The 13601-nt window shown below is 37.6% G+C and overlaps 2 protein-coding genes and 1 long non-coding RNA gene across 3 annotated transcripts in view; all 3 read right to left on the bottom strand.

The window, feature by feature from the left end:
- Window positions 1–13601, bottom strand: part of LOC132803461 (uncharacterized) — a 466094-nt gene that overhangs the window by 10947 nt on the left and 441546 nt on the right. The window lies entirely within an intron of this gene.
- Window positions 1350–4837, bottom strand: LOC125421756 (receptor-like protein kinase FERONIA). The gene is given in 1 exon segment (XM_048471199.2): window positions 1350–4837. A coding segment is annotated over 1 exon segment (2055 nt). The 5' UTR covers window positions 3580–4837; the 3' UTR covers window positions 1350–1524.
- On the bottom strand, window positions 10022–13035 carry LOC107416421 (receptor-like protein kinase FERONIA). Its single transcript, XM_048471198.2, has one exon. It carries the CDS (start codon window positions 12876–12878, stop codon window positions 10167–10169), a length of 2712 nt encoding a protein of 903 aa, XP_048327155.2. The 5' UTR covers window positions 12879–13035; the 3' UTR covers window positions 10022–10166.

Genomic DNA, 13601 nt, shown 5'->3' on the forward strand with positions numbered 1-13601 from the left:
CCGACGTTTATACGATATACCATCTCCATGGTGGTGTCCTCTGAGATCTTATATGTCTCCTGACTCTGTCCCACAAACCTTGTGCCATCGTTCCCGACTGGTGCCTAGTAATAAAGTCTCCTGGGCATCGAAAAGACTTCGATTCCATTGACAAAAGCAAACGATTCGGAATTTGAAGAAACAGGGATGAAGTTATGTTGAGAAGACCACTTTGGTCGTTCCCAACATTTAAGCAGAATTCTTTGACTATGGCCAATCTGTCAATGGCATAAGCAGTAAAAGAAGCGCTAAAGTTGGATAGGAGGGTATAGCGAGCTGCTTTAATGAAGAAAAAAGCCTTTGCACTGTCAAAATCTGCTTATGAAGTAGGGTAAAAGTGCAAGCGGATACACTTCTGGCCAGGGGTGACGGGGATGATGTACGTGAATTGGAAGCAGGAAAGCCGTGCCGTTTGGTAGGGAACAGAACTCACCTGTGTAGTGTTTTGGTCGGCTATCGCAGTGATTGATTCGTTGTTTTGGTATTGTGAGGGGAAATACTTGGTGTTGATGTCTCCTTCCCAAATCCGACCGTCGGATGTAGTGTTTGTTCCAGAGGTGCCACAGTCAATGGTTATGTTGCCTTGAGGGATGTAATAAGGAAACGAGGTGCCACTGCTAACTGCAAGAGTAATCACATTGGCAAAGATGAGGAAGAAGAAGGGGATTGGAAGATTCATTAGGCTTTTGGGCTGGTAAATAAGGTATTTGTTGCTGGTGGCATTCATTATTGGAGTTTGAAAAAAAAAAAAAAGGATAGAAACCGTTTCTTATATCAATTCAGAAAATCATGAGGAAAAAAAAAATTTCTCCTTTTTTTTATTACAGTTTTGCAGTACCAAGTCAAGTTTCAACTCTCAAGTCAATGTTGATTTTCCAAGTCTTCAGTGGTTAGCAGTCAGTAGCCATCAAATAAAATAATAATCCCGAGCAGTATTGACTTTCCTATTACAATTCAGTTTATTTATTTATTTATTTTTCCAATTTTAGCATTGCCCTCTTCATTTTTCCTTTTTTCTTTTTTTGGTAGAAGTATTGCCCTCTTCATTATTTTTGCCTATGAAGGTAAAACTGATAAAACTAAAAATGTGTCATTAAAATGTTAACTATTGTTAATTATCATTACTTATCCGTATGCATACGGACTCTAAATTGAGATATTTGTCTTTGCAATATATTTCTGGGTTGTGTTGCTGCAATATATTTGTCTTGTGATTAATATTCTTTCATTGCAGATGATTTAGCTATTCAAACAGCCAACATTTTTCTATTAGTAAATATTGAGAAGGCTAAATTTGTTTCTGAATATAATATATAAGAAGGGAGTCCTTTTTGAAGTACGGTGGATTTTAGAACAAATATAAATATGGAATAGATATTCCACTAAAAATAAAACATGATCAAATAGAAAAAGCATTATGTCCAAGGCTTATTACATATGTCTCTTGGACACCACAATTCATAAACTATTTTTGAATAGAGGAGCTCATCTTCCTTGGAGATCATTGATCTCGGTAAATACATTCCCAGATGTCCCTCTATAAGACTGGTGGTTTTCACTCACGCTACTATGCTCATTGTTTGATCCGCTGCTACTGATGAATTTCCCACCATGTTTGTTGTAATATATGAATGGAATCTCATCCCCAAACTTGATCTCACTAAGATCCCCATTTAGACTTAAATGTTCCTCCGCGCTCAGTTGCAGCTGCAATGCAAATTCGAGACCCCACGCCACTTCGTTCATGGATGGCCGTTGGCTTCCATTCTCATCCATACATGTCACTGCGATCTCACAGTATTTTCTCAAACATTCTGGTGCAATTTTACCGCTCAGATGTTTATCCACGATCTCATAAACCTTCTCCTCACTATAACAGCACCGCATCCACTGTCCAAGATTCATTTGCCTCGTCTCCACCGATCGTAAGATAGGGGGCCTCGCACACAGTACCTCGCACAACACTACCCCGAAGGAGAACACGTCAGACTTTTCAGTCAACTGCTGACGTTTGTAGTACTCTGGGTCCAAATACCCAAAACTGCCCTTCACCACTGTGGTCACGTGGGACTTGGAAATGCTGTTGATTTTTGACAACCCAAAATCTGAGACCTTGGCCTCCCATTTGTCGTTCAATAATATATTCGTGGTCTTCACATCGCGGTGAATGATGGTGTGCTTCGCGCCCGTATGAAGATAGTGCAACCCATGCGCCGCTCCGATACAAATCTGGAGACGTTGTTTCCAGGAAAGTGAAGGATTGTCGCTGTTGTAGAGGTGCTCCCGGAGTGTCCCACGTGCCATGTGTTCGTAGACTAGGATCATCTCCGGCCCATCATTGCAGTAGCCAATAAGGGACACGAGATGGCGGTGACGGAGTTGGGAAAGCATCTCGATCTCGGTTTTGAACTCGCGGGCCCCTTGTGATGACTCCGGTTTGAGCCGCTTGATGGCAACAGCTGTGGTCCCATTCTCAATGTACCCTTTATACACGTTACCAAAACCTCCATGACCAATAACGAACACGTCATCAAAGTCGTTGGTGGCGACTTTGACCTCAGCCAACGAGAAGTAACGACACAAATCTGATGGCAGTGATGAGCGCTGGGTCTTGGTGGACTTAGTCGTTGAAAACGAAATAGGTCCCCACTTCGTAGTCCCGCCAACTGAGCTAGAGTTCTTGACTTTTCTTCGTCGTCGGAAAACCAAGAATCCGATCGCGGACAAAAGAAATATGCCGAGTACTACACCAGTGGTGATGCCTATAATTGTTTTCCGGTCATTTTTCCCACTCGTTTGCACCTGGCTGGGTGGTGCAATATGTGGGGATATCCGAGGGTCAGGATTAGGACCGACGAGATTGCCACTATACTCGCTCAATTTGAAGATCTCTACTCCATTCAATAATGCATCCTTGTAATTAGTTCGCCACTCCTCTAGGCTCCCCTGCAGAGCAACAGAGAGGTTTACTTTCTCCTTGCCTCCTTTATCATCTATGAAGATGACGTAGTCCTTATAAACTGCTTCAAATTTTTCATCAGTCAGCTTGAGTACATCTGCACTTTCCTCGGCGGTTTCATTTGCTATGAAAATATTGAAAACCAGATCGCCCGTCTTGTTAACTTCAGGTTGAATCTAGCAAAAGTGCAATCTAACAAGATATTGAAACCCAGAATCCACAGGGAATGCCCAGGTGAGGTTGTACGCCTTAATTAAATCTTTATCTTCATTCCCCATAGACCTGGCAGTCCTGTAGATGTCTTCTGGTGCGGTATAAGCCGGGATCACTACATAGCTGATTTTATGTTTGGTATCAACAAGTGCAACACTATATCCCCATACTTCTAAGTAGTTGTCGTCCACTTCCCAAGTCCGAAACATGCCAGTGTCGCGAGGTGCAGAGATAAAATTTCCGCCTATGTTTATACGGTATACCATCTCCATGGCGGTGTCATTTCTGATGGTATACAGCTGGCCAGGCTGATCCACATATATTGCGCCTTGTCTTTGATCAGCTGAGTAATAGAGATTGGTGGGCATAGAAACGACTTCAATTCCGTTAATAAATGCAAATGAGTCCGAATTTGAAGAAAGTGGAGCGAATGTTATGTTTAAGGAGCCTTTGCCTTCTTCAAAATTAACCAAGAATTCTTTCACTATTACATCTCTGTTAAGAGCACGAGCAGCAAGAAAAGCGCTAAAGTTGGATAGGAGGGTATAGTTAGCTGCTTTGACGGAGAAGAAGGCCTTGGAGCTGTCAAAGTTTCCGTATATGTCGGGTTAGAAATGTAACCTGATAAACTTTTGGCCGGAGGTGACCGGCAATAAGTAGGTGGATTCGGAGAAGAAGATTCGTGCCGTCTTGTAAGGGACATCAAGTGCTGGTGGTTGGTCGGCTAGAGAGGCGATTGATGCGTGTGCAGGAAGAAATTTTGAGGTGATATCTCCTTCCCAAATTCGGTGGTCGAGGGCCTCGACGCTTCCTGATGAGCCACAGGCAAGGGTTATTTTGTCCCTAGGGTTGGAATCATCGGTGGCTGCGAGGGCAACCTCGTGAAATATCAGGCAGAAGTAGAAGGGGATCATAGTATTCATTGAGTTTTTGTGATAAAAGTTTCTGATGCACGTGTTACTAAACAAAAAGATGAATAGATGGAAAAACCTATTGATAATTAAAAATAGGAATTCTGCAGAAAGAATAATTGTAAGGTAAAATGCTTACGTGTCTAAAGCATTATGCTTACTTTGTACGTCCATTTTGAAGTCAACGTTGATTTAATTTCCATGTCTTTGCAAACATGATAGGTATTTGGTACTAACTATTATTGGATAAATTAGCGTAAAAAAATAGAATTAAGGGTTAAAAAAAATGGATAAACCATTCGTTCTGTTATATTTAACGTTCTCCTCATCAATAAAAAAATAAAAATAAAAAAGAATAAAAATTCTAGAGAACTGAAATGAGCGTTTGGACAAATTACAGGGTACATTTGACATTAAACATTAGATAAAAAGGTGTGGGATCCTAGTGGTAGAACAGGAAGTTAGATAAAAGATGTCCACCCCTAAAAAGACCTATTATTGTAGAGAATCCAATGGGACGGTATCATTGTTCGTTTGATGTCTAGACCATCGAAAAATAATCCAACTGAACCAATCAAAAGTTGCCACGTGGTCTTATCGACTTTATGCCCATGTCTTTATCTTTTAATCAGCAATTCCACTGCGTATATAGTTGCCCATCGGTCCGATAAGTGATACAGCAGCTACAGAGTTTGCTTACATGATTCAGATAGGAAGAAACTAGACCTGGCAATTTGGATCATGACACGGCGACACGATTCGAAAACGACACGGAATAAATGGGTTTGGGTTTATCATAAATGGGTTCGGGTCATAATCGGATCAATCCATTTAACACGATTATTAATCGTGTCATTTTCGGGTTGACCTGTTTAACTCGAAATTGACCCGTTACGACCCATTTATTAAACGTATCAGTTTCAACCCGACACGATTATATACCTATTACAATCCATTTAAATTTAATTTTAAATTAATATTTTATCACTAATATAATATTTAATAACTAAAAAATATTATAAATTAAAAATTTTATAAAAATAATTTTCTATTACTAATTTTTTAAAAACAAAAAATACATCTTTAATAAAACAAAAACATAAAAATAAAAAAAAAATTCGGGTTAATAGGTTAATTTTCGGGTTAACGGGTTAATAGGTTAGTTTTCGGGTTAATAGGTCAATTTCAGGTTAACGGGTTAATAGGTCAACACGACCCGTTAAAATAATCATGTTAAACGGGTCGTGTCGTGTTAACCTGTTTATAAACAGGTCGGGTTAGTGTTTTAGGTACCTGACACGATTAATAAATGGATCGTGTTCGGGTTAGACATTTTTGACACGATTATTAAACGGATTGACACGAACACGACCCACCAACCCGAATTGCCAGGTATAGAAGAAACCATGGAAGCTATTTTACACGGGGCCAGGGGCCTCCCTTTAAAATTCTTAGTGGCGGCGGTGACGATGATGGTGATGATTCTACAGATGAGTCAATGTGAAGACAGTACTGGTGCTGCAATTTCGTGGAATGGGAACGATACCATCACCTCCTCCCCCATCTGTAACGGCCTAGCTGACGATTGCGGCCTCATTGCTCACCCCGACGTGGATCTGGAGCTTCTAATGGATTCTGAGTCTAGCCGAAGGATCCTATTGACGCCTAAATTTACTCCAACAATCTAATCATCTTTTGGAAGTTGTGTAGGTTTTCCTCGGATATTATATATAATCATTTCCAAAAGATATATATAAATATTATATGTGGTAGATAAAACAGGCTTAGAAGTCGAGCTTTATGCTCCCAAAAACGTGGATATTTTTTCCTATAGTTTCCTACCAACCCATTAAACTAATCAAAGGCTCTGGTTTCTTCTTCTCTCTTTCTATTTTTCTAGCAAGATAACTTAGTCATTTATTAGTCTTTCTTTTTGTCATTTGGACTAGCAAACTAATAAAATTCTTTGGCAGCTTGATGTGTAACAAAGATAATGAAATGCACGGTTGAAATTAACTATGAAACGGTGTGCATACATCAAAATTGACACACAAAATGCTAACCTTACCCGAACCCTTGCACCGTTCATTTATTATTATTATTATTATTTTGGTAAAAGGCTCGCTATCATTCATTGTCTACTGGAAACGACCAATTCGACTGATCATCAGGAAAAAAACCAAAAGAAAGATCACCCACTTGGAATTTGACTCAATTGGTGATAACGTTTCGCTTTTCTACTTGGTAAGCGCAGACTTCTAAAGTTTTTTTCACCGAAAAAAAAAAAAAAAAAAAAAAAGGAAAGACTTGTAAAGTTTAGCAAGTCAAGTGCTCTTTAGTAAACTGGCCGTTAATCTATTGCATGAATATGGAATTCCCTTTCTCAGCCTAAATATTTCACCCAAAAAAATAAAAATCAAATAAATAAAGAAAAAGAAGAAGACTTGTAAAGTTTAGCAAGTCAACTGCCCTTTAGTAGTAAATCGGCCATTAATCTATTGCATGAATATGGATTTCCCTTTGTCAGCCCAAATATGTGTATATGTGGTGGTAATGATGGTGGTTATCGGTCATCGTTAGTGGAGAGTGTAGGAAACACTACTTTATTTTTAAGTGTATGGACCTAGCACATTCATCGATGTCCACTTAGTGGACTTTAACAAGGCCATGACTCCTCCACCCATGGTTATCTGCCTCTTCTGGGCTACAAAGAGGCAAAACCAACTGAATGAGCTCGCTTCATGTCTAACAATTATTGGGATCCAATACTCTATGTTTGGTTATTATGAGACTTGAGCTCACTGCCATTTGCATCTGCAGCCGAAACAATTTTTTTTTTCCCCTTATTTTAATTTATGGATAAATTAAGCTTGTTTTCTACATTCAATAAGCAAATATTAAATTCATGATATATTCTTTAATTTTGTTTGTCTCACTTTATAATACCTTAATTGTGCCTCGTCTATGGCTGCGATGAGTTCGTTAGAGGCTAGGACTACACAAATTCATTGTGGAGAAAAGGCATATTATTATTGTTGTTGTTATTGTTATTAAAATATTGTTTGTGATTTGAATCTGCTGCTTCAAAGCTAGTTTTATAGCTTTATAAAAAATAAAAATAAAAAGAAGAAGAAGAAGCTAGTTTTATTTCATTTTATTTCTTTTTTTTTTTTTTTTTTTAAGAATTTTGCGAAGGAAGAAATTTTGAGGTGATATCTCCTTTCCAAATGCGACGGTCCAAGGCCTCGACGCTTCCTGATGAGCCACATGTCGATATTTGATGCCTATTTCCTATCTACGACGGATAAAGTACTTTTCATGAATTTTAAAACTAAATAGTAAAATCTATTAGACAATTCCGAGGGGAATTAATTATAATTTTTTGTTCTACTATTTCTCAAAAATAATTTTAAGTTTTTTTTTTCTTTTAACTTTTAAACATTTTTAAAACCAAAAAGAAAAAAAAAAAACTGGGCTTACTCTTGATTAAGTTTTAATATTTCTTGATATAAAGATTTTTCTTTTTTAAACATATATTTAAAGTAATTATATTTAGTAAAATTACAATAACACGCCCCTTTATTTGTTTTGCATCTATGTCATTGTCTTCTTGGAAGTTATAGAAATACCATTTCATATATAAGTTTACTTGCAATGTCATTCTTTTAATACACATTTTATGGGTTAAATACTTTAGTACATTTTAATTTTAATACACTTTAATTTGGGAAAGTTAGATGCCTTGAAATTTAAAACATTCTAATTTATTTCTATAAAATTTAAATTTTGTGCCTTTTTGTCTAATTATATTTTTTTTAACTATTTTATTGATATTAAAATATAATCGGTTGCAATTTAAACCATATAATTTTAAAACTATAATATTGCTTAAAAAATTAATGTCGACCAAAGTGTCATATTTATTGTAACTTTTTTTTGAAAATAAGCATGCATCTCGATAGCTTGTAAAAGTATATACAAAGCATTACAAACTTTAAGATTAATTATTTGTAAAATTATATTCAAAGTATTGAAAACTTTAAGATTAATTATACTTTACTCCCCTTTAAAAAAGCAAAAATAAGATAATATGCTAAATAATTGCTTTCTTGTCATTTAAAATATCTTTAAGATTACAAATCACTAATATGTAAATTTAAAAGAGCCTACTGGAGAATAAATTTGTAGGAATCACTTTTCCTTTGGGAAGTAATTTTTAAAGAATTACCAAATTGTTTTGTTTTTTTTTTTTTTTCTAAAATCACCAAATTGGTTATTTTTCTAGAATTACTAAATTGATGATTTTAAAAAACAAAATCACCAGAATGTAATCTCATACTCTTTTGCCAATCACTGCGTATAAAAAGTGTTTCTTATACTTTTTGCAATACTTCTAGAGTTTTAGAGTTAAATATGGTATAATATTAACTAAGACAAAAAAAAAATACAAAATTTTATTATTTTTTTAAGAAAAATTCGATGGGATTTACATATATATGATAATTTAGATAACTATCATTAAAAAATTCATTTAATATACTTAAACTTTTAGTACTATAATATAAAAAAAAATACTATAAATTAATAGTCGCTCATAATTTACAATTCTACACGTGCGCTGCATAGTTTATTAGATCATATATATATATATATATATATATTTGGGACAATTATTTAGATTTTCCAAATGATGTGGAATTGGTTGACACATGGCATGGTATGATTTGTTGTGTGACCAAGACATAATCCAACTAGGTATATATTATGTGCAAAATATATTTTTGCCTGGACACAAATTTTTATAGTGAAAAAAAAAAAAAAGGCGAATATTGGAATACACTAACATATCAGTCACATACTTGTGATAACCATACGGGTTTCGATAATTACCGATGAAACCTACGGTAATTTTTCCAGCAACTACAAATTGATTACCGTAGGTTTCATTGGTAATTACCGAAGACCCTATAGTAATCCATAACCAAAGGATGTTGCTCGCCATTAAAACAGCAATTGAAGATCTACCAAAACCATCAAGTGGACCAAAATTGAAATCCAGAACCAAAGGACTAATTGGGAAGCAAATTATATTCCCAACTATGGCTCCCAAAGCCCCAAAGAGAACATTCAATTGCTTCTCCGACCTCTTTGATGCAGATTTTTCAAAAGAAATCTTAGCGAGCAACGTCAAAAATTTTAAAATACCCACAAATCCTAGTAGAATCGAAACAAAATCGCCATTTGCTAAAGGTCCATATTCTTCCGATCCACCATTCAAGTATTTTTGAAGCAACGAAGAAAAAATAACTACAAGCGAAAAGGTAAAAGCATTCCGATACTTGTAGAAATAAAGGCGAGATTGAAGACAGGCATCGTCCAGCATTAGCCTGAAGATCTAAGCATTGCTTTCATCGAACTCAAACTCGTTGTCCTTGGATTTGGTCCTCTTTCTAATCTCAACATTGGTTTTGGATGAAAACCCAGAAGCTGAATCGAAAGAGTTACAGAAGGTTTTCTTGTATTAGATCTAAAATAAAGGACATCCAGATCTTTTAAATTTTTTTTAAAGGTATAATGGATATTAAAGGGCAAAACAAAAAAGCTCACCAATGCAAAAGTATATATCGTCATAGCCCTTCTAAAGAGGACATTGGGCTCAATACCCCTTGTTTCCTCATACTTCCTATTGGTCTTTTAACTGAATTTTATCTTACTAGCCCATTCAATTTTCTTTTTGAAGGGAGGCCAATCAATTTTTTAACTTTTTTTTTTTTTAATTTTTGGTTATATTGACCGGAATTCTTAAAACTTATAAACATTGAAAAAATAATAATAAAAAAAAAATTATAAAAATGACCGGGGTTCGAGTCTAGCGGGGGGTCAAGGGGTGCTGGGGGCATAGCAATATATATATATATATATATATACAGAAAAATATATATTGTGTTATTATACATGGTTCTTATTGAATAACAAAATTCACAAACTACGATGAAATTTAAATTCTAGTTGACACATATAGCTCTTTGGCTTTGCTACACAGTTCATCTTCCCTTGGGACCTTTGATCTGGGAAAACACAGTCTCACACATTTTGGTGTCACCACTCTGCTCATCACTACTCGTTTTCGTTGCCTGGCTGCTCCTTAATCCCGACGTGGATTCCCAACTACAAGTAAATTCCCCATCATCATCTTCACTATTTACAAAAGGAACTTCATCCTCATTCTCCTTCATTTCCCTAAACGAACCACTCAGCTGACAGCTCATATTCTCCTCCGCGCTCTGTTGCAGTTGCAACGCAAACTCTAGACCCCACACCACATATTTCATCGATGGCCGTTCGTTTCCGTTATCAACAATGCAGCTCATCGCGATCTCAGCGTATTTATTCAAACACTCCGGTGCAATCTTACCCCTCAGATGTTCATCCACAATTTCATGAAATTTCCCATCGACGTAGCAACTCCGAGCCCACTCCGCGAGGTTCATTTGCTTCTTCTCCACCGATCTCATCAGAGGTGGCCTCGCACACAATACCTCGCATAGAACTACACCGAAGGAGTACACGTCAGACTTCTCGGTCAATTGCTGACGTCTGTAGTATTCCGGGTCCAGATAACCAAGACTGCCCTTCACCACCGTGCTTACGTGGGTCTTCGAGATTCCAGTGGGGCCAATCCTTGACAATCCGAAATCCGAAACCTTGGCGTTCCACATGTCATCTATAAGTACGTTGGTGGTCTTCACGTCCCGGTGAATGATGATGTGCTTGGCGCCTGTATGAAGATAATGCAGCCCATGAGCCGCTCCGATGCAAATTTGGAGTCGTTGTTTCCAGGAGAGAGGTGGATTGTCGCTGTTGTAGAGGTGCTCCCGGAGAGTGCCACGTGGCATGTGCTCGTAGACTAGGATCATCTCACGGTCATCATTGCAGTAGCCAATAAGGGACACGAGATGGAGGTGGCGGAGTTGGGAAAGCATCTCGATCTCGGTCTTGAACTCGTGGGCCCCCTGTGATGACTCCGGTTTGAGCCGTTTGATCGCAACGGCTTTGGTCCTATTGTCGATGTAGCCTTTGTACACGTTGCCAAATCCTCCACGCCCAATGATGAACACGTCATCGAAATTGTTGGTGGCTATTTTGATCTCAGCCAACGAAAAGCAACGGCATAGATCTGACGGTAGAGATGAATCTAAGGTGTTGGTAGATTTCATTGTGGAAGACGAATTAGGTCCCCACCAAGTAGTAGTAGCTCTGCTTTTGAAGTCAGAGCTTGACTTGTTGACTTTTCTTACCCGTCTGAAAATCAAGAATCCGATCAGAGACACTAAAAAGATGCCACATACGACACCAGAGACCGCGGCTACAATTGCCCTTTGACCATTCTTCTTCTTCGTATGTAGTTGTGCAACAGTAGGTGGGGATAATATCCGAGCGACATAGTTGAGACCAGCTAGATTGCCATCATGATTGCTCAACTTCATGATCTCCACACCGTTTAGGATTGCATCGGCATATGAAGATTTCTGATCATTTGGATTTGCTTGCAGAGCAATCGAGAGGTTTATTTTCTTCTCCTCGCTTCCTTTGCCAAACAGTGCAACAACGTAGTCTTTATAAACCGGAGCGTATTTACCACCGCTCCATTGAATCACATCAGCTTGCGATTCCACCGTTTGATTCGCTATGTAAATTAAAAACACCCGATCCCCCGTTTTGCTCATTTTGGGCTCAATCTCGCAGAAGTGCAGTCTAAGCAGATAATCGAAACCAGAATCTACAGGGAATTCCCAGGTGAGATTGTAGCTCTTGATCAGATCTCTATCGTTATTCCCCATAGACCTGGCAGTCCAATAAACCTCAGATGGTGCAATATAAGCTGGATAACTGGTAGAGAATCTGAGCTCATGATGCTTGTAGTCAACTGGTAAAACACTCCACCCAAGATCCGTTACATAATCATCGTCTGGGTCCCATCTCCGGAACATACATGTGTCGCCAACTGGATTGATAAGAGCTCCACCGACATTTATCCGGTATACCACCTCCATTGCCTGGTCATACAGGACCGGATACGATTGACTCTGCTGTCCCACAAATATTGCATCTTTATTGGTGTAATAAAGATTGTTTGGCATTGATATGACTTCAATTCTGTTGATAAAAGCAAATGACTCTCTATTTGTAGAAATAGGAGAGAATGTTATGCTTAGAGGTTTGCCTTCTTCAACATTAAGGCAAAATTCTTTCACTATGCTCTCACTAGTGCTTAGGTCGCCATCTGCTGGAAGAGAAGGGGTGAAGTTTCTAAGGAGAGTATAATGTTCTGCTTTGACAGAGAAAAAGGCCTTGGAGCTGTCAAAGTTTTGGTACGAGTTTGGGTAGAAGTACAACCTGATAAACTTTTGGCCGGAACTTAACCGGAAGGTGTAGGTGAAATCGAAGCGGGAGAACCTTGCCGTTTCGTAAGGGACTGAACTTCCTTGGGTGGTTGGAGTGTTGAGTTTGGAGATCATTGATGCTTTATTTCGGTCGTCTGATGGAAAATAGACTGAGTCGACATCTCCTTGCCATATCCGGTGGTCGATTGCCGAGATGCTTCCTGAGGAGCCACAGTTAATGGTGATGTTTTCTCGAGGGATGTAAGGAGGCAGCCATGAACCATGTGTTTCCGCAGCAGTAAGATCATGAAAGATGAACAAGAAGTAGAAGGGGATCAGAGTTAAGATGATCACATGGTTTATCATCATCATATAAAGGTGTTTGTTGTTTGTGTTAAACGTTGGAAACAGAAAAAAAAATGGATGCCTTTGATCCTAGGAATTGAGAAAGAATAGTATTGTGAAAACTCATGTTTCTAATTCCATTACAATTTTTTTCTTTTTTTCTTTTTTTGTTTTGTTTTTTGGGGGGAAATGGCTTTATGGCCTCCTGCAGATCGACAACCACACTGCTCATGCATTTACGCCAACTACCAAAACAACGCCAATAAGGACGTAACCAAAAAAAAAAAAAAAAACAAAGGATCATGCATGCATGATGCATGTGTAAAAAAAATCTTGACAAAAAATCTTTGACTGATATTCCAACTGCTCAATTTATTAAAAGTATCCACGTGTTTCGTCAAATACCGATCAGTAATAATTTCAGTACTCTTCTTGGTCAAGTAATAATTTCAGTACTTTCTTGGTCAATGAATATATTTCAGGATAAATCACAAGAGCATCCTTTTTGCATATAGATTTTAGGTTTTCTTATTTTATTATTATTATTATTATTTTTTATGAATGAATTCAGGAAGCGTTAAAATTAGGGTACAATTGGACTAGTATTGGCCTTTTGAAGATCTTTACTCAATTCCCATATCTTCTTGTTTCTCTTTCCCTTGTCCTCTGCAAAATTCTTCGTCTCTTTGTCTTTTTGCCGAATATTTTTAGACTTTTTTTTTCCATCAAATTTTAATTGTTTCTTGTTTT

The sequence above is a fragment of the Ziziphus jujuba genome, chromosome 4 (genome assembly GCF_031755915.1).
Source record: "Ziziphus jujuba cultivar Dongzao chromosome 4, ASM3175591v1".
NCBI classification, from domain to species: domain Eukaryota; kingdom Viridiplantae; phylum Streptophyta; class Magnoliopsida; order Rosales; family Rhamnaceae; genus Ziziphus; species Ziziphus jujuba.

Coding starts and splice junctions, on each gene's coding strand:
- LOC107416421 (XM_048471198.2), bottom strand. CDS start 12,878: ATGATGATGATAAACCATGTGATCATCTTAACTCTGATCCCCTTCTAC.